Here is a 21577-nt window from a genome sequence, read left to right as displayed (position 1 = left end):
CTCTATATATTAGAGAAATGCAAATCAAAACATCCCTGAGATACCATCTAACCCCAGAGAGAATGGCCCACATCACAAAATCTCAAAACTGCAGATGCTGGCGTGGATGTGGAGAGAAGGGAACACTTTTACACTGCTGGTGGGACTGCAAACTAGTACAACCTTTCTGGAAGGAAGTATGGAGAAACCTCAAAGCACTCAACCTAGACCTCCCATTCGATCCTGCAATCCCATTACTGGGCATCTACCCAGAAGGAAAAAAATCCTTTTATCATAAGGACACTTGTACTAGACTGTTTATTGCAGCTCAATTTACAATCGCCAAAATGTGGAAACAGCCTAAATGCCCACCAACCCAGGAATGGATTAACAAGCTGTGGTATATGTATACCATGGAATACTATTCAGCCATTAAAAAAAATGGAGACTTTACATCCTTCGTATTAACCTGGATGGAAGTGGAAGACATTATTCTTAGTAAAGCATCACAAGAATGGAGAAGCATGAATCCTATGTACTCAATCTTGATATGAGGACAATTAATGAGAATTAAGGTTATGGGGGGGTGCAGAAAGAGGGATGGAGGGAGGGGGGTGGGGCCTTAGTGTGTGTCACACTTTATGGGGGCAAGACATGATTGCAAGAGGGACTTTACCTAACAATTGCAATCAGTGTAACTGGCTTATTGTACCCTCAATGAATCCCCAACAATAAAAAAAAAAAAAAAAAAAGAAAAAAAAAAAAAAAAAAAAATCCATGACATAGAGGAAGGATAAATGAACTGAGAGGCAAACAAATGTTCTGCCTCTGGTATATCTCAATCAAGACCTGGCTTCTGATGTTTGCAACCTAAATAAATAGAAAGCTGCTTACCTACTCCAAAAAAAAAAAAAAAAAAAAAAAAAATCATGATTTTTTCAGATTTGAAATTCTTTGATATTTGCAGGTGTAAATTTTGAGCCTTTTATACAATCTAAACTTTCAGCACCTATACAACAATGAGCAAAGAGGTGGTATTCATAATAACTAAAGACTCTCAAATCATCATGGAAATACTGGCCAGGCACACACAATCACCCTGTTATTCACTAAAGAGAACCAGTGGCTCACTGAGGTGCAAATATTGGACTTGTGTGATGGCATTCATGATAATAAATCCCAGGAAGCATTGCATAAGTTTTGTTATTTAGTATGAACATATAGTTATTTCATCATTAGTATATCTTTCAGGCCTTTACAATATCAAATTACTGTAGAACTGAGAAATATTACATGACAAAATAGAGAAATATCAGTGCTGAATTGAGTTGGAACATTACTTATCTTTGTGAAAAATCTGTCCACTCAAGGAAGAAATCTCTAAGGAATAAGTTATCTTGCTATTATCTATTGAGGTATAGGCCTTCACTTTATAACTGGAATTTTATTTTATTTTATTTATTTATTTATTTTAATGTTGGGGATTCATTGTATAACTGGCATTTTATAAAGAGACTACCTCCTATGGTCTGATTTTTTTTTTTTACTGAGTCTCACTCTGTCAACCTGTGTAGAGTGCTATGGCATCATAGCTCACAGCAACGTGAAACTCTTGGGCTCAAGTGATCATCTTGCCTCAGCCTTCTGAGGTGCTGGGACTACAGGTGCCCACCACAATAGTCAGCTAGTTTCTCTATTTTTAGTTGAGATGGGGTCTTATTCATGCGCAGGCTCATCTCGAACTCCTGAGCTCAAGCAATCCATCCACCTCAGCCTCTCAGAGTGCTAGGATTACAGGCATGAGCCATTGCATCTGGCCTGGTCTGAATATTTCTATCTGCCCCAAATTCGTAAGTTGAAACCTAATCACCAAGGTGATAATATTAGAAGGTGAGGCCAAGAGGTGATTAGGAGCTGAGGGCTCTGCTATCATAAGTAAGGTTGGTATACATATGAAGGAGATCTCAGAGAGCTATCTTGTCCCTTCTACCATGTAAAGACAAAGGTAGAAGTCACCATAGATGATCCTGGAATTGTACCCTCATTCAGGACACCCAATCCGCTTTGATACTGGGAATTCCAGCCTCCAGCACCATGAGAAATAAATTTTCTTTTTAAAATAAGCTACCTGCTTATGGTGTTTTATTATAGCAGTCCACACAGACTAAGACGCTGCTTCTCCTTAGAATCTGTCTCTTAAATTGTATGAAACCTCTAGGGGAATAACCATAAAACAGGCAGATAAAGCTTGAATATCTCTTTCAAAAGGAAAGGTTTGAATTCCATTTTAGCAAGCTATTTTACTTTTTTATTTGTATTTATTTATTTTTTTTGGAGACAAAGTCTCACTATGTCACCCTCAGTAGAGTGCCATGGTGTCACAGCTCACATCAACCTCTAACTCTTGGGCTTAAGTGATTCTCTTGCCTTAAACTCCCGAGTAGCTGGACTACAGGTGCCCATCACAATGTCCGGCATTTTTTGTTGTTGTTGTTGTTGCAGTTGTTTAGCTGGCCTGGGCTGGGGTTGAGTCTGCCACTTTTGGTGTATGCAGCTGGCATTGTAACCACTGTGCTACAGGCACCGAGCCCAAGCTATTTTAGATGAACTGATGTGGACTTTGTGAGTATATAGCTTGACTTTTTAATGCCTGACATTCTCAATAAGAGAGAAGACTACAGTCAGTTGGTTCCATAAAATATGAGAGTTCTAAAGCTGTCTCTTCAGGGAAACCTGGGATATGGAAAACATGTCATTCATATTACTACTGTTGCCCTCTGAGACCCATGTGACCCATTGTGAGAATTTGTGGCTTTAGTGCTAAAAGATAGAGGGATTGTTGTGATAAAAATAGAATTATTGGTTTGCTAGAGCCATTCTAATAAAGTATCACAAAGTTAGTGGCTTAAACAATGTAAATTTATAGCCCCAGGACTATAAAAGCTAGAAATCTGTAATCAAGGTATAAGTAGGGCCAGGCTCCATTTGGAGGTGTTAGAGAAAGATCTGTCCATGCCTTTCTCCCGGCTTCTGGTGGATTGCCAGCAATCTTGGGCATTCCTTAGCTTGTGATAGTAAAACTCCAATCTCAAATGGCATTTCCCCTGTGTATATGTCTATGTCCAATTATCTCTTTTTATAAGGACATCAGTTAGATTTGGGGCTACTCTATTCTAGTATGAGCACATCTTAAGTATTGCATCCACAATGGCCTTATGTCCAAATCAGACTACATTTGAGGTGTGGATGTAGGACTCAACTTGAGTTGGGATGGAGGGCACAATCCAACTTAGAGTATACAGAAAAAGAAAAAGGAGGTTGGAAATACAAAAGGCATATTTAGATACTATTTTAAGAAGTTTGACCATTAAAGAAAAGAGAATTATCAAAGCATATAGGTGCATCTGCAGATGATGGAAAGTTGTATTGTTTTGATTAAAAAAAAGCAATATTTTGAAAATGTTAAAGTTTTTGGCAAGGAGCTAGTCAGGAGACTGAAGGTAATAACTCACAGAACCCAGTGCCAGACATGGGAGCACAGATGGGAGTAGGTAGATTAATAGTCATTGTATAGGAAGAAGGATGCATGTCTTAACATACAGCAAGGGAAGAATAACGGAGAGGTGAAGATAAAATAGGCATTTTACATTTGTTACTACAAAGGTAAGACAACTCCTTTCTAATAGATTCTAATAATTTTTTTCAAGATGGGATACAGCCATATGCTCATATTAAACAGAAAAGTTAGAAGTTTAAGGGAAGTAGATTTTAAAAATGAAATTGGCAGTGGGGTGGCAGGAAAATGCAGATGATAGGTGAGCACAGAAGATTGGCAATCATGTTAGTGATCAAGTAGTGACAGGTGACTATACATGCCTAGAGGAAACAATGTGCTCCTATGTATGGATTTTTTTTTTTTTTTGTAGAGACAGAGTCTCACTTTACTGCCCTCGGTAGAGTGCTGTGACGTCACATGGCTCACAGCAAACTCCAGCTCTTGGGCTTATGTGATTCTCTTGCCTCAGCCTCCCGAGCAGCTGGGACTATAGGCACCCGCCACAATGCCCAGCTATTTTTTTGTTGTTGCAGTTTGGCCAGGGCTGGGTTTGAACCCACCACCATTGGCATATGGGGCCGGCGCCCTACTCACTGAGCTACAGGCGCCGCCCCCTATGTATGGATTTTACAGCATTGCTCATCTGCAAGTATGCAAAACATATTCAGATTTATTGGTATTTGGGGTTTTGCCAAACAGACGTAACAGAGGCACAAGGAAGCCAGGATTTTTATTTGTTAGTAAGAGAATATTTGAAATTAAAGAACATGGCACCTAAATAGAAAAAGGTGGGAAGTCAAGTCAGGAGGGGCTGAGTGATCAGGAGAAGGTGAGAGGCCCTGATGAGACTGCATACCAGGGGATCAGGAGTTTAAACTCAGGTTTCACTTGAATATTCCAGCATGGGTATCATCTTTTGCTATTCTCAAAAGTAAGGTGCATCAGTTAAGATTACATGCAATTACAAGTAAAAAAAAAAAAAAAAAAAAAATATATATATATATATATATATATATATATATATAAGGGCTTGAAGGTATAAAAGTTTATTTCTTATGGAAAAGAACTCTAATATTGGACAATAGACGGTTCCATGATGCTGTCAAAAGCCTAAGCTCACACTATCTTCTCTGCCATCCATGTCATATTACACAGTCAGAGATGCTCTTCAAATTTCATCCATCATGCACATTGTAGCCAGCAGAAAACGTAAAGAAAAAAAGAAGGGTAGGCGATTACCTTTTAAAAAGCATCCCAGAAGTCATATAGGGATTGAGTTTATAACAAACTGCCCAGCATTTACTCACATGTAGCAGGAGAAGCTGGGAAATCTAACCTTTATGCTAAACAGTCATAGGTCAAAGTGATAATACATTAAAAACAAAAAAACTATACTCAGTGCAAAAGGGAGAATGGATAGGAAGGGCAACCAGCAGTGAGTGTTCCAGAGGTTCATCTTGATAATGAGCCAGTAAGGGGGGGGGGACAATTTGTGTTTGATGGGGGAGAATTGTAATCACCACTGGGGTCCAAAATGATCATTAATCATCGAAGGTGTACATATGTGAATTACAATGTTAATGTGTTCTCCTTCTCCTGGACAATGGTCAGGGGCCCTGAGTCAGAGGACCAAAGCCTGAAAAGAGGTCTCAAAGCACTATAGAATGTGCTTTGGGGGAAAGTGAATATGTGGGATCCATCTGCCATGTTGTAGAATGATACATCTCCGGCCTCAAAATCCAGGAATATCCCTACTCTGTGGGGGTGGTCTCTCAGTGTAAGCTGAGTTTCTGGGGAGGTGAGGGCCCAGTACTCCCCCTCATACAGTCTGATGGCCCAGAATCCATTCTGTGGAGACATCGTGACCTTCCAATTTCTTGTTACATTGTCCCTACAAATTCCCATGTCCCAGGACCCAGCAGTCCCAACCTCTACCTCCCAGAAACATCTCCCCAAGGTAATTTTCAGCTGACCCAGCACACAAGGAAGGGAGTCAAATCTCTGTTTGGAGCTGGGTAGATCTTCACTCCTTTCTTGCCAGGTTACTTGTCTCCCATTTTCAGACACAAAGAGCACAGGATGGGCAGTAGCTTCATCCAAGGTCACATTTACTGCAAAGATAAGTGGATCATCATGACCTTGGGAAAAGTATTAGTATCTCTGGACCAGATATTCTTCATACTGTGAAGTCTTTTCTGGCCTTGGGTGGATCCAGTTCACCTTCACCATCTTTCCCAGAGACTACTCCACAATGAAAAGGATCCCTCCTGGACTGTCAGAGACTCACCAGACTGGAATTCTTCTTTTCTCCAATCTGCAAGGAACATGAGAACATGAGAACCCTCCATGGGACAGATAAAGCTGCCTGTGTCCAGAATACTCACAGTATAAATATCCTAGGATTAATTCAGGACTGATAATAACAACTGAAAATATTCATATATTTGCCTCTCTTTTTATAGGTTGCTATGTTATGTCTGACTTGACAACCTGACTCATTCCTTGCTCTCACCCATTATTCTCACAGGGTAAATATAATCTATTTGAGATGTTGGGGGAAGAAAGAAATGTTGGGGTCAATCTGACCCCAAAGAACTTATTTTCTACTTTGATTCCCAAGGACTTTACAGCAAAATAATAACCATTCTACCTACCCTAAAAGCATGATGTGATATACGAGTTCAAATAAGAATAAAAATTCTAAAATTAATTATTTCAAACACATTATTATCCATGAAAATACAAGTACTGAATAATATATTGAGTTATTTGAATGTATGCTTTGAATTTTCTTTGATTTTAAACATAATAGTTTGTACACAGCACAGGTTCACTTGAAACATTTCTGAAAATAGAATTTTCTTAGTCAGAACCACATCACTCACCAGCATACAATGGTGCATTCCTCCAGACTGCGAAAGAACAAAATAGAAAACACTTCACTTTTTTTCTCCTTCCCCAATTTCTCTCATTGCCTTTCCCATTTCACCCTGTGTTTCCCCATTCCATGTTCTCTTCTAAAGCCTTTAGACCGCCTCTTTCCATTCTGTATCCTCATATTCTATTTTTCTTCCAATCATGATGATAAAAATGATCAGAGAACAGGTAGAAATATAAAAGCAAAAGGTGGAGGGATAGAGGAGGATGAAGAAGGAGAAAGCATGAAATAAAAGAAAGAAGGAGGAGAGGAGGAAGAACATGTGGAGTCACTTCAGGGAGAAACTATTGAAATTACTAAAATTTAGAAAGATAATGCTCCAAATGCTTTTTTTTTTTAAACCAACTATACACATTTTTCTTGTGTTGCCGAATCTTATCCACCGATATTGTGCAGAACCCAAGGGAGATAAAAGAATGGAGCTTTCAGAAAGATAAACATTGCTCACCAAATTTGAATTGCTCCTTCCTTCTACCTGGGAGAAAATACACAAACATGCGTATGTGAGACAGGTTTTCTTTATATCATAAAGAAGATGCAATCAAAGTCATCTATGTTTGCATTTGAAAATGTGATGTTTGCATTTGAAAATGTGATGTTCATCCCAAAAACAATGAAAGAAATTTTTAAAGTTGTTCCATCTGAAAACTTGTCTATAATTGGAAGAACACAATCTGATATGTAGGGACATGAGGATTTAACTAATTCTTGTAATGGAGTACCAAAATGTTACATAGGAATATATCTTAGAAAATAATCTTAGACTTTAGAGATATATTATCAATGAGATTTACTTGAGTGAAAAATGCATATATAAAAACCCTGAAAAAAGGAGAATTTTCAGAATTAAAAATTGAATGGATTTACATGAAAATGAAAGAACAATAATAAATATAGATGGAATGACAAAATAACCAGGAAAAATCATACAAATATGTTTATATACCTTGAATCATTTGAGAATATGGTTGAGTGAGGTGGACTCAAGATTTTACTTGCCATCAGAATAAACAAAGTGTTTAAAATGTTTACAAGAAGAATTTATTTCACTCAGCAGCTTTTCAGTCTGATTCCTTCCCTTAAAACCTGGGACATTATCATATTCAAAATAATGGCCACTTCAATTCAGAGGATATGTTGGAGAACCCAAGTTAAAAGAAGTTTTCTATTGAATGGAAATGTCACATTCTCCTTATCCTAATCCCATTCATCTCACCAACCTTACAATGAAATTATGTTGATCATTTGGAAGACAGAAGAAGCCTAATAATAGACCAAATTAAAAAAAAAAAAGGAAGTTGAAAGAGAGCTTGGGGAAAGAGTATAACATAGAAAAAGTCCAGAAAACCAAAAAGAAAATGGAGAAGACAATTTGAAATCCACAGGAAGGGAGAAGAAAGGCAGAAGCTTGTAAAGGATGAAGAGTCAGGAAATTACAAATCAACAAATATATCTAAAAAATGCATCAGTACAAAACAATGTCAGAAAAGAAATTACCTATTTCTTTCTGAAGATCTTCTGAAAAAGAAAGCAGAAAGATTCAGGAAAATGTCCAAGGAAATCAACACAGAAAACAAAAATAAGTTGAAAACTGCTAGTGTACAAAAAATTTAAAATAACTAGAAAATAATTTTTATCTTAGAAAAATGAGAAAAGAAGATAAATTTTTTCAAATGAATAAAATAAAAGTGGTGAGGATGTGGACAGAAAGAATAATTAGGATTTTAAACTATATATATTTCTGTTATGAATCACGTGAGGAATTTAAGCAATTCAAGATTTATACCCAAATACATAATTATTAAAATGATTTTATAACATATCTTGGTAGTAATAATTAAATCAGTATTTTAATTTTACCAAATCAACTATAGTATGTCAGACTGAAGAAAGCGCCTTTAAGTAAAAACATAACTTGCATAGTTTATGATCAGTGTAATATATAATATATATATGTATCTCAGTGAGCCTTTTTTAAGTAGATTTCACAACCACTGAGAAAATGAATGACTTTTATGCCTGAGTGCAATCTTTCTGTAAGTCTAATGGCTTCTAGTTCTTTGAATTTAATAAATTCACAATAGAATTTAATTGAGTCAAAAAATGATGAAAATTTCAAAATTAGCTTTGATAAACATTTACTCTGTGATTTTTGCATTTACTTCACAAGAAGGTCAACGAATTGAGTGACATTGCATTAACCAAATTTCTTCCCATTCCTATTAACTTACAAATAAGAACACACTTTCTCAATGTATAAATGTTTGATAGCCAAACAAAAACTAAATGATGTAAAACTGATGTTGATCACTGACTCATATATGTGAGGAAAATATGATAAAATATGATATAATAAATCTGAAGGAATGATATACAATTTCTGACAAGTATAGAAGTGCATATTCATGCAAATAAAAATTAATTATGGTGTCTACAAAATATAAAGTGATGGTTTTATTTTTAAAATATAAATTTGAAAAATTCACCAAGAAACTTATTATAAAAATCCTTGTCTATAAAACCAGTGTATGGTGCCCCATGATCGCATTAATGTACACAGCTATGATTTAATTAAAATAAATAAATAAATAAAAAATCCTTGAGGTTAACTTTAAATCATATAACAGAGACTTATTTTTTCAAAATTATTGTAAGAATTACAAAAAGACAGGGTTTAAGGCCTGTTTAAACTATCCTGTTTTATCTCTTTTCTAATATATTACTTTAGGCTTCATATAAATCTCTTATGAACCTTAATGTAATTTTCAAAAATGACCTCATACTCTAGAATTCACAGATATGTTTAAAGTATAAAATCTTGGTGGGGAGAAGATTGTGCTTTATAGAGAAACTTTTATGAGTATTTTAGTATGTCAAAATCTTGTGGGAACTTTCTAGGAAAATAGCTTCTGTCACTCACCTAAAAAATTCAGAATTAAAAGATATTTCATCAATAAAATTTTCTTAAGAAATAATATTATCGTACAAAGATTTAAAGGAAGAACAGTGTGCAGAATTAATAAATGTGTGAGTAAAGTAAAAACAAATACTATGGTTCAGAAGAAAAATAGAGGAAAAAGTTATATTAAATATTTACATACTTGAGTAAATCACAAGTAATGTGATTAAGGGCAGTGAAGAGTGAGCCTTAAGATGAAACTTGACCAATGAATATCATCAAAATTAACACAGATTCACAGTCACTTTGGACCATAATCTCATAAGGGTTGGGGAAGTACTCTGTGCATAGTAATGGGTAAACTTCTAATGCATGACATAGGTCCTAGGTTGGAGTAGGTTTTCCAGACAATCTACATTAAATAGAAACCATGTGCCTAAGACTCATTCCCTCATCCCATCAACTTCATGATGAAACTCTGCTGAGCACTTGGATTCAGAAGAAAGCATGCTAAGTGGAAAGGAGGACATTAAGTGAAAAATGATGGAAAGAGAATAGAGGAAAAAACAGAACACAGAAATCCAGATTAATTAATGTAAGAGGAAAAATACATACCAAAAATTGTGGAGAGTAGAGTAAAAATCCAAGAGGAGGGAGAGCCAAGGGATGGAATTAATAAATTGACGAAAAATTTGAAAGACACACAAAAAGCAACAATTTTAAAGTAGTATGGAAGGAAATTTTGTCAGAAAATATTTACCAAGTTTTTTCTGAAGTTCTTCTGCAAATAAAATAGAAAGATATATGTAAATGTTATTGGTAAAATAAAATAATTGAAATTCATTGAAAAATTAAAATGTAAAATTAGCACTCTTGGGGTCCAGGTAAACACTTACACACATATATACACAGAGTCACACACACATGCACACACAAACACAGTCCCAGAAATCTCACCTTTGCCCAAACTAATTTACAACATTAAAGGAAAAGAAATATTTTTACCATATTGTAAAAGATTTCAGTGAATATAAGCTTGAGTGTTTATAATACTCTGTTCCCTTGTATGTTACATAGTATTTTATCATTGGTTTATTAGATTTAAAAATGTTTTTTGTCTGTTATCAAAGAGTAAATTATCATTATTTTACTAGCTGTTTTCTGTAACATAACCACACAATGTGAGAACCCTGAATCACTGTTCCTACAGGAAAGACAAGATTAAGTTCCTGTGGGCCTCTGTTGACAAGAATTCTTATCATTTCAATTAATACACAACCTTGATTACTTGGGCTTTCCTGACAAAAGCTTTATTTAATACATCTATATCTATATAGAAAGTAAGAGAAATATGGATGTATAGATATACACAAAGAGAGATAGAGATTAATGAGATCACTCATTAACATTGAGTCCTCTGGCGATGGCAGTATAACTCCTGCCTACAAGAAGCTTATCTAAACCAAATTCCATGATAGCATGTTAAGTGGAGGGTAAGTCAAACCCCTGTGTGTATGTTGGGAGAAAACTACCACATCTATTGCTTTAAAAATTCCAGTATTTCATTGATTACAAAATTTATGACAGAAATAATCTTTCTACATTAATTCAAATAACAGGGCATGCTGAAAATTGATCATTTTGGAAATAGAAATTCAAATGAGAAATCACTTTGGTTGAAAGAGAAGATATTAAGAGAAAATGTTGCGAAATTACATTTATCTTGAAGTTGAGGAAGAATTACATTAAGAGATAAAGACAAAGTGCAAAAACAATGAAATAATGAAAAAGTTCACTGAGAAAAGTATAATACGTAGATCATTACAAAAGTTTTGAGATATGCAAAAATAAAGAAAGATAAAATGCACATTGAGGGAAACAAAGCAACGTTGAAAAGCCTAGCAAGTTGAAACTTGCAAGAGTGAATCAGAAAGGACACTGTCAACTATGTTTCTTTGAAGTGAAAGAATAGATCATAACACAGTCTATCTCAAAATTTTGATAGTGACCATGTATACAAATAGAACTTGCCTTTATCTTTTTTACACTTATCTGAAAAAGAGAAGAGAGGGAGCGCCAGTTTATTAAAATGAAGCCTCAATATCATGAAAAGAGAAGAAAAAAAATATCAGAATCACATTGATATTTTTCTCTCTGGTTTAAACTAACCCACATTTGCGAGAACTGCAAGTGAAAAGTTGTGAAAGCCGTGTCACCAAGTATAGGTGATTGTGTTTGACAGTGGTCCCCTCATGTGAAAGCCAAAAAAGAAGACAATGAAACCACAAGAGGAGGTATACAGGGTTTCCTAATGGTTAAGCCATGTGGACCATAGATACTGCATTGGGCATTCTATCTGTTTGGGAAAAAAATGCAAACACACACATGGGATATGTTGAAGTTTTCAGAATGAATTATTGTATGGATAATAATGCAAAATAATAAAAGATAATTATCAGAGCTGAAAAAAGTGAATAAGATGGTGTAAAATATTCATTTACTATGGAACACTTGACTAATATAATTACGAGATGCATAGGCTGAGCCTCAGGCTCACACTTGAAAAATGAGTGATATTGGAATATGCACACAGTTTTTGAAAGAACAACGGAGGAATTTAACTCAACAACTTTGAAGCTCTCACTTATTTCTTAAGGACTGGAGAAGTATCCTACGCATTGTAATCGGCATCAAAATTACAATCCATAACAGAGTTCTCAAGTTAAGGAAATTTACCACAAATTACAAACTGATTGAAAATGTTGCGCCTGTTATCCTAATCATCTTTAATTCACCATGTTCACCATTAAACTATTGTGAGGCTTTGGAAATCAGAAAAAGCCAGTGTTATGGGGGAAATGAACATTAAGTGATATTTTTAAAAAAGACTGGGAAAACATGAAAGAGATAAGGAGATAGAAATGGAGAGAGGTTAATATGGGACAAGTCTCTAATCAAAAGGAAAAATATGAGGAGTAATATGTAGACATCCAGGAAGGGAGAGGCAGGAGTCGAGACTGACAAATTAAGAGATAATAATATTTAAGACATGAAAAGCAGTCGTTTTATAGTGATTTGGTAAGAAAGGTTGTCAGAAAAAAACTTGCCAAATTTTTCCTGAAGTTCTTCTGAAAAATAAAATAGAAAAATTTATAAAACTAGTGCATGATGCCCCATGATTGCATTAATGTCATCACACAGCTATGATCTAATACTAATAAAATAAATAAATAAATAAAAATTAATGTAAATATGCAAAAATATAAAGCAAAACAAAAATAATGGAACATACAAATGTAAAATTTAAACCTTCGGGACACACACATACACACAAACTATACTTGATATGACACTTATAAAGTAGAGCTCTACAGAAAATGGGAAAGAAGATGAATGAATGTATGTTCTTTGAATTGAGAAAAAAATCAGATCATGTTGGGAACAGAAATTCAAGTGAGAAGACAATCTTTGGTTGGAAAGAGAAAATATTAAGAGAAAGCAATGTAAAATTACATTTATCTTGAAGTTGAAGAGTTACAATGAGAGATAAAGAGAAAGTGCACACACACAAAATGAAATAATAACAAGGTGCAGTGAATAAAGTATATAAATAGAACTTGCCTGTATCTTTTTTACACTTATCTGAAAAAGAGAAGAAAGAGAGAACCAGTTTATTAAAATGAAGCCTCAATTTTATGAAAGGGGAAGGAGAAAATATCAGAATCACGTTGATAGTTTTCTCTCTGGTTTAAACTGACTCACATTTGTGAGAACTGCAAGTGAAAAGTTGTGAAAGCTTTTGTTGTCACCAAGTACAGGTGATTGTGTTTGACAGTGGTCCCCTCATGTGAAAGCCAAAAAAGGAGACAATGAAACCACAAGAGGAGGTATAAAGGGTTTCCTAATGGTTAAGCGATGTTGACCTTTGATACTGCATTGGACCTTCTGTTTGGGAAAAAAATGCAAACACACACTTATACACGTGACAGGTCTTCCAAAGTGAGGAAGAAGCCGCCAGTAGAGGTAGCATCTGTCAAGAACCGAACCTTTAGTATCACTCACCTCATGCCTGCTATAAGAAATAAGATGATCCTAACAATCCCATTTCTTCAGAAACATAATAAAAGTGTGAAAAATTAATTATGTAAAGAGGGATATGAAACTTTAAGTGATCATTTTATTGTGTTGTGAAAATATCAAAAGTGAATATTCTAGCACAATACCTTAAAATGTCACTCTCATTAAGTATTTGGATTTCAGGGATAATTAAGTTTGATATTTTCTTAAAAAATCAATTCCTCATACAAAACTATGAAGGAAAGAAGTTTTCAGAATGAATTGTTGTATGAATAATAATGCAAAGGAATAAAAGACAATTACCAGGGCTGAAAAAGTGAATAAAATAGTGTAAAATATTCATATACCATGGAAGACTTGAGTAATACAATTGTGAGAAGCCTAGGTTGAGCCTCAGGCTCACACTTGAAAAATGAGTGACATCGGCATATGCACACAGTATTTGAAAGAGCAACTGAGGAATTTAACTCAACAACCTTGAAGCTCTCACTTCTTTCTTAAGGATTGGAGAAGTATCCTAGGCATTGTAATAGTCATCAAAATTACAATCCATAACAGAGCTTCCAAGTTAAGGAAATTTACCACAAATTACAAACTGTTTGAAAATGTTGTGCCTATTATCCTAATTGTCTTCATCTCACCATGTTCAGCATTAATCTATTGTGAGGCTCAGGAAGTCAGAAAAAGCCAGTGTTATTGGGAGATAATTAGCATGTAAGCTATATATATATACGAAGACTGGGAAAACATGAAAGAGATAGGAAGACAGAAATTGAGAGAAATTAATATGGGACAAGTCTATAATCAACGGGAAAGAAATAAGGAGGAATGTGTAAACTTCCAGGAAGGGAGATGAGAGTGAAGAATTGACGTCACTAATATTTAAGGGATACTAAATATTTAAGACATGAAAAGTATCATTTTAAAGTGCTTGATAGGAAAAGTTACCAGAAAAATCTTACCAAGTTTTTCCTGACATTCTTCTGAAAAATAAAATAGAAAAATTAATGTAAATATCATGGGGAAAAAATATAAAGAAAAGTAAAAGTAATGGAACCATGCAAATGTAAAATTAATACAGTCTGTTTTCATACATGCATGCACACACAATCCTGGACCTATCACTTATTTCTGAAATAATATTCTACAGAAAATAAAGAAGAAATAAAAGAATGCATGTTCTTTGACTAGAGAAAAAAAATGGCCACTATTGTATCTGGTGTTCCCCTTAAACAAATGTTCTTTGCTTCTTTCTGTGGTATGTGGGCTTTTATTATTTCGTTTATCAGCTTTAATATGTTCTTTTTTGTGAAATAGTCAATTCTCAATGTCACAGTAGTCATGTTCTATAAGGTCCACATAAACACAAGAGAATATTCAAACACTGATATCACAGGAAATAGAGGAATAAGGTCACCCGATCTTCTGGTTGCCGCACCCCCGGCATCTAGCCGGGGTGAAGTGGCGCTGTCCGCATTATAAAATGCGTGAGTAGGTGGTATGTGCTCCCCGGAGCGAAACCCCCAGCGCCCCCGGTATGCGACAGCAGCGCATAAGTTGCCTAGCATGCCTTTGTTTGAACGTAATGACTCACGAGGTGCGGCATAAAAGCCTAAAAAACCTTTGCTCTGAAACCTGTCTGTTCAGTTGAATGCCTGATTGTTTTGAGAAACCAAGAATAAACATAATGACTTACTGATCCACAATTAAACACAGCAAGAATGGCTGTGCTGAACTCAGTGGCTCCAAGAGAGCCTGCACAACAGCACGTCCCTACCATAAATGTCAGTGACTTGAGACAATGCAGGCACGGCAAACAAGATGTTCCAACATGACATACACTATCACCTCCTGCAGTAAAACTTTACTTAGAAAAACATCTTACTTCACTAATTAGTAAAACTTTACTTAGAAAAACATCTTACTTCACTAATTTTCATATGTAACACAAATCAATAGAGTAGTTTAATGTTTAACAAACAATGAATCAAAATATAGTTACTAATTAGAGTAAAAATACATAGAATATATATAGAAGTAGTCAAACATTATACATAAAAGAATATGTTCAGCTGTTTTTAAAAGAGATCATAAGAAACTGAGACCAATTACAAAACTAAGAGAAGTCACAAACCTTGACATTCCTAGATAAGGGGAAGCAACCAGGTGTTACTGATAAAACCACCTCCCTCCAGAGAGCAAAACCTTGAAAATATATAGTGCATGATAAACCACATATGGAGACACAAAGATAATTTACAAGCATGAACAAAATAATGATTACATTGTTTAAACCCTGGGAAGAAAATGTATAAATACCAGACTTAAAAAATCAGTAAAGTACAGCTGCTTTCTTCATCATTCGTGGTGTGTGGCAGTTTGTCATTTCATCCTGCGTCGACCTTTTCAACCAACCTGTACCGTTCACCCTGAGCACCCTCGGACTGAGGCCCATCAACTGGCGGTCCGCGACATCTGGTCATCAATATAAACCCCTGTTTGATTTGTATTCCTGTTTAAAAATAGCTTATTTAATAAATACTGTGGATCCACAAACATTGAATTCACAGCCAACAACATGATAGTCACGGCTACAAGAAGGATATGTAAACCAAATCATGTTAAAGTAAAGGAAGTATTCAATGGCATGTGAAGTAAGTTGAAAATCAAATAACTTGAGCACATATTAGGAGAAAATTTATACATCTGCCATTTTATAAAGTTCACAGTTATGTAAGTCTTAAAACTTACCTAAAAGAAAGAATCTGGTTACTTCAGTTGAAATAATGGAACAAAAATAAAAATAATAATGTGGAAAAGGATATACAGTAAAAAATACAATCTTTTGTTGACATAAATTATGAGAAAATTGTATATGATACCATGTTCATTTTGGATTAGACGTAGACCTATATTGATAGTGGAAGACAGAGTACAAGAAAATCATTAAATAATGACAAGAACACATGTGAAGAACATTAATGGTCATGCTTTTTTCTTGTTTACAACTATCTCAAAAATAAAAGGGAAATCCAGCAACACATCAAACAAATTATACATCATGACCGAGTGGGTTTTATCCCAGGGTCTCAATGCTGGTTCAATATACATAAATCTATAAATATAATTCACCACATAAACAAATTAAAAAACAAAAACCACATGATTCTCTCAATTGATGCTGAAAAAGCTTTTGATAATATCCAGCATCCCTTCATGATCAGAACACTTAAGAAAATGGGTAAGGAAGGGACATTTCTTAAACTGATAGAGGCCATCTACAGAAAACCCACAGCCAATATCGTATTGAATGGAGTTAAATTGAAATCATTTCCACTCAGATCAGGAACGAGGCAAGGTTGCCTGCTGTCTCCACTGCTCTTTAACGTTGTAATGGAAGTTTTAGCCATTGCAATTAGGGAAGAAAAGGCGATCAAGGATATCCATATAGGTCAGAAGAGATCAAACTTTCACTCTTCACAGATGATATGATTATATGTCTGGAAAACACCAGGGATTCTACTACAAAACTCTTAGAAGTTATCAAGGAATACAGCAGTGTCTCAGGTTACAAAATCAACATTCATAAATCGGTAGCCTATATATATACCAACAATAGTCAAGCTGAAAAAACAGTCAAGGACTCAATTCCATTCAGTGTAGTGCCAAAGAAGATGAAATATTTGGGAGTTTATCTAACAAAGGACGTGAAAGATCTATAAAGAGAACTATGAAACTCTAAGAAAAGAAATAGCTGACAATATTAACAAATGGAAAAACATGCCATGCTCATGGCTGGGAAGAATCAACATTGTTAAAATGTCCATACTACCCAAAGCAATATACAATTTTAATGCAATCCCTATTAAAGCTCCATTGTCCATACTTTAAAGATCTCAAAAAAAATAATACTTTGTTTTATATGAAATCAGAAAAAACCCTGAATAGCCAAGACATTACTCAGAAAGAAAAACAAAGCAGAAAGAATCACGCTACCGGACCTCAGACAATACTATAAATCAATAGTGATCAAAACAGCATGGTACTGGCACAAAAACAGAGAGGTAGATGTATGGAACAGAATAGAGAGCCAAAAGATGAACCTAGCTACTTACCATTATTTGATCTTTGACAAGCCAATTAAAAACCTTTAGTGGGGAAAAGATTCCCTATTTAACAAATGGGTGAACTGGCTGGTGACCTGTAAAAGACTGAAACTGGACCCACACCTTTCACCACTAACTAAGACAGACTCTCACTGGATTAAAGATTTAAATTTAAGACATGAAACTATAAAAATACTAGAAGAAAGTGCAGGGAAAACTCTCGAAGAAATCAGCCTGGGTGAATATTTTATGAGGATGACCCCCCAGGCAATTGAAGCAGCATCAAAAATACACTGCTGGGACCTGATCAAACTAAAAAGCCTCTGCACAGCCAAGAACACAATAAGTAAAGCAAGCAGACAGCCCTCAGAATGGGAGAAGATATTTGCAGGTTATGTCTTCGACAAAGGCTTAATAACCAGAATCCACAGAGAACTCAAACGTATTAGCAAGAAAAGAACAAGTGATCCCATCTCAGGATGGGCAAGGGACTTGAAGAGAAACTTCTCAGAAGAAGACAGGTGCACTATAGACATATGAAAAAATGGTCATCATCCTTAATCATCAGAGAAATGCAAATCAAAAGCACTTTGAGATATCATCTAACTCCAGTAAGATTAGCCCACATCCCCAAATCCCAAAATCAGAGATGTTGGTGTGGATGTGGAGAAAAGGGAACACTTCTACACTGCTGGTGGGAATGCAAACTAATACATTCCTTTTGGAAAGATATTTGGAGAACACTTAGAGATCTAAAAATAGACCTGCCATTTGATCCTACAATTCCTCTACTAGGTATATACCCAGAAGACCAAAAATCACATTATAACAAAGATATTTGTACCAGAATGTTTATTACAGCCCAATTCAGAATTGCTACCTCATGGAAGAAGCCCAAGTGCCCATCCATCCACGAATGGATTAATAAATTGTGGTATATGTACACCATGGAATATTATGCAGCCTTAAAAAAGATGGAGACTTTACCTCTTTCATGTTTACATGGATGGAGCTGGAACATATTCTTCTTAGTAAAGTATCTCAAGAATGGAAGAAAAAGTATCCAATGTACTCAGCCCTACTATGAAACTAATTGATAGCTTTCATATGAAAGCTATAACCCAATTATAGCCTAAGAATATGGTGAAAGGGGAAAGCGAGGGGAGGGGAAAGAGGAGGATGGGTGGAGGGAGGATAATTGGTGGGACCACTCCCACGGTGCATCTTACAAGGGTACATGTGAAACTTACTAAATGTAGAATATAAATGTTTTAACACAATAACTAAGAAAATGCCAGGAAGGCTATGTTAAACAGTATGATGAAAATATGTCAAATGGTATATAAAACCAATGTATGGTGCCCCATGATTGCATTAATGTACACGGCTATGATTTAATAATTAAAAAATAATAAATAAAATCCAAAATCATTAAATTTAGATATAAAATTATAAAATATTATTATAAGAACAGAGAGAAAAACGCAAAGACCTCAAGAACATGTAACAATATATGTAGAGATTATTCAATAAAAAAACATTGAAACTGCTGATTGTTTTGGGAAAAAATTCAAGCTAAATCTCTGTATCACACAAATAAAAAGAATTCTAGATTCACTAACACTTTAAGTAAATGGTCAAAAATTCAAATGCCCATCAGGATCAGATAGGTAAAATAAAATGTTTAAGTCTGAAAAAAAAAATAAAAATAATAGGGAGAAAAAACTTTTCATAGAAAATGAAGTGGCAACAACAGCAAAATAAGAGGGAAAATGTTGAGTAACTTTCAGAGTGTTTTCTCAGTGTCAAACTCACTCGCATTTGTGAAAACTGGAAAGATGAGTTGCCAAAGACATTCCCCCCAATTACAGATAATTTGGTTTATATTTCTTCCTTCTTGTAAAAAACACTAAAGTAGACAAATAAACCATAAGAGGAGGTAGAAGAGGGCTTCCTCAGAGAGAAACCATGTGGTCATTGGTCTTACATTTGGCCTTCCACTCTTTCCCAAAGAGTTCCTCTGAGGTTCCTCTGAGACTACCGTCCTGACATTTCCACTAGTAGATAATACGACATGTCTTCTAAAGGGAGGAAGAAGAATTAAGTAAAGGTGGCATCTGCCGAGAACCATATATTTAACCTTATTCTTGCCATGCCTGCTAAGACAAATAAGGATATGCCCCCTTTTTTTTTGAGACAGAGTCTTACTATGTCACCCTCCGTAGAGTGCTGTGGCATCACAGCTCACAGGAACCTCTAACTCTTGGGCTTAAGTGATTCTCCTGCCTCCAACTTCCAAGTAGCTGGGACTACAGGCACCCGCCACAACGCCCATCTATTTTTTTGTCGCAGTTGTTGTTTTTGTTGTTAGCAGGCCCGGCCTGGGTTTGAACCTGCTTGCCTGGGTGTATGTGGCCAACGCCCTAACTACTGAGCTATGGGTGCTGAGACCATTTTTTGATTCTATATCTTTTGAAGACATAATAATAGTTTTTAAAATTATCTATGTAAAGAGCAATATGAAATTTTAAAAATTCATTTTAGTTTTTATTTAAATTTTTAAAAATTGATATGTAATAATTTTAAATATTTATGAGGTAGATATTAAATATTTATGTTGCTATATTTGTAATATATAGTGATAGATAAGGGCAGTTAGTGCTTTTGTCATCATGAGGTTTTATAATTTATCATTTCTTTGTGTTGGGAAGCTTCAATATCCTCCTTCTAATAACTGTTTGAAACTGTATATTATTGTTAAGTATGGTCATCCCACACTGCTATAGGACACTGGAACTTATTCCTTCCATTCACCTGTAATTCTTTGTTGTTTAACAAATCTCTTCCTATCCTCTCTTTCCCATTACCCTTCCCTCTCTCTAGTATTCTCTGTTCCACCTTTCACTTTTATGAGATCGACTTTTTCATAGCATCCAGAAACTTTATGTCATCATTTCATTGTTTTATGACAATATCAAGCGGGAATATCCAGCAAGTATCTTCCATTTCACTTACACAAAATATCCAGATTTCAGAGTATATTACTTCTGATATTTGTTTAATAAATAAACTTCATGTGCAAAGATATGAATGGAAGAATAATTTTTTATTAACCATGTGATGTCCATCCTTGTTCTTGTGGTAGAAATGTTGTATAATGTCTCCACAGACACTGACTTAGAAAATACGGAAGCAGTGTTCCTACAGCAAATGCAGGGTCAGGTTCCTCTGAGTCTACGGTCATGACATTTCCACTATGGCTCAGTACATAAGTTTGTTTTACGTGTGTTTCTATGGCAAGCATGGGAAATAATGTAGAATGTACAGAAACAGACATTAAGAAAACTTAATATGAGAGAAGTTCAGTAGTTGAAACATTGGATGAGAAAGGAGAAATTCAGAAGAAGGAAGAACCAAGAAACGGTATACAAGTGAAGAGGCCGAAAATATCAAAGGGAAGAAGGCATTGTAAACACTGTTGGGGAAACTTTACCATTTTCTCTCTGATATTGTCCTGAAAAATAAAATGGAAAAAAAATAATATAAATACATAAGAAACCAAATTTTGAAAAAATACAAAGATTAATTTAAAACTAACAGGATACTGATACACACACACCCTAACCACAGTATATAATGCATATATGTCCATACAGATTAAATAATTTCCAACAATATTATATTGACAGTTATTTGAAATAAAAATTTCAAAAATTTTCAACTCCACAAATATTTCAGATTCAACAAAGCAGATCTATGAGAAAAAATAATAAGTACTATTCATTTTTTTAGTCACCTAGGAAATATTTTCTGAGTCCCACTTGTATGACAAACATTTTATTATAATTGGGTTAAATGATAGAGTTCCTACCATATGTTATAAAGTTAGAAGAAGAAATAAATATATAAATATAATACAATGAAAAGATAGCATATATCTTTATATATATATAGATATAACACAATATGTTATCTTTTGTATAATGTATTGTGAAGGAAAAAATCGGGCTTAAAGTTAAGGA

General features: G+C 34.8%; 1 protein-coding gene across 3 annotated transcripts in view; it reads right to left on the bottom strand.

Annotated features, from left to right (window-relative positions):
* Window positions 1–4512: 4512 nt before the first annotated feature.
* The window catches only part of LOC128594913 (butyrophilin subfamily 1 member A1-like), a 40975-nt gene continuing 23910 nt past the window's right edge, over window positions 4513–21577 (bottom strand). The window contains exons 3-10 of one of the 3 annotated variants that reach the window (XM_053603820.1): window positions 21049–21069; window positions 14412–14432; window positions 10133–10153; window positions 7971–7991; window positions 6922–6948; window positions 6421–6447; window positions 5823–5849; window positions 4513–5646 (exon numbers count right to left, since the gene is read on the bottom strand). In XM_053603820.1, coding sequence (XP_053459795.1) covers window positions 5105–5646; window positions 5823–5849; window positions 6421–6447; window positions 6922–6948; window positions 7971–7991; window positions 10133–10153; window positions 14412–14432; window positions 21049–21069 — 707 coding nt within the window. In that variant the 3' untranslated portion in view covers window positions 4513–5104. Of the gene's footprint in view, window positions 5647–5822; window positions 5850–6420; window positions 6448–6921; window positions 6949–7970; window positions 7992–10132; window positions 10154–11403; window positions 11596–14411; window positions 14433–21048; window positions 21070–21577 lie in introns of those variants that run through there. The other 2 variants (XM_053603821.1, XM_053603822.1) reach the window with 2 other exon arrangements.

The sequence above is a fragment of the Nycticebus coucang genome, chromosome 9 (assembly GCF_027406575.1).
Source record: "Nycticebus coucang isolate mNycCou1 chromosome 9, mNycCou1.pri, whole genome shotgun sequence".
NCBI lineage: Eukaryota > Metazoa > Chordata > Mammalia > Primates > Lorisidae > Nycticebus > Nycticebus coucang.
The sequence above is the reverse complement of the archived record's forward strand: the minus strand, read 5'-3'. Positions and strand labels throughout refer to the sequence as shown.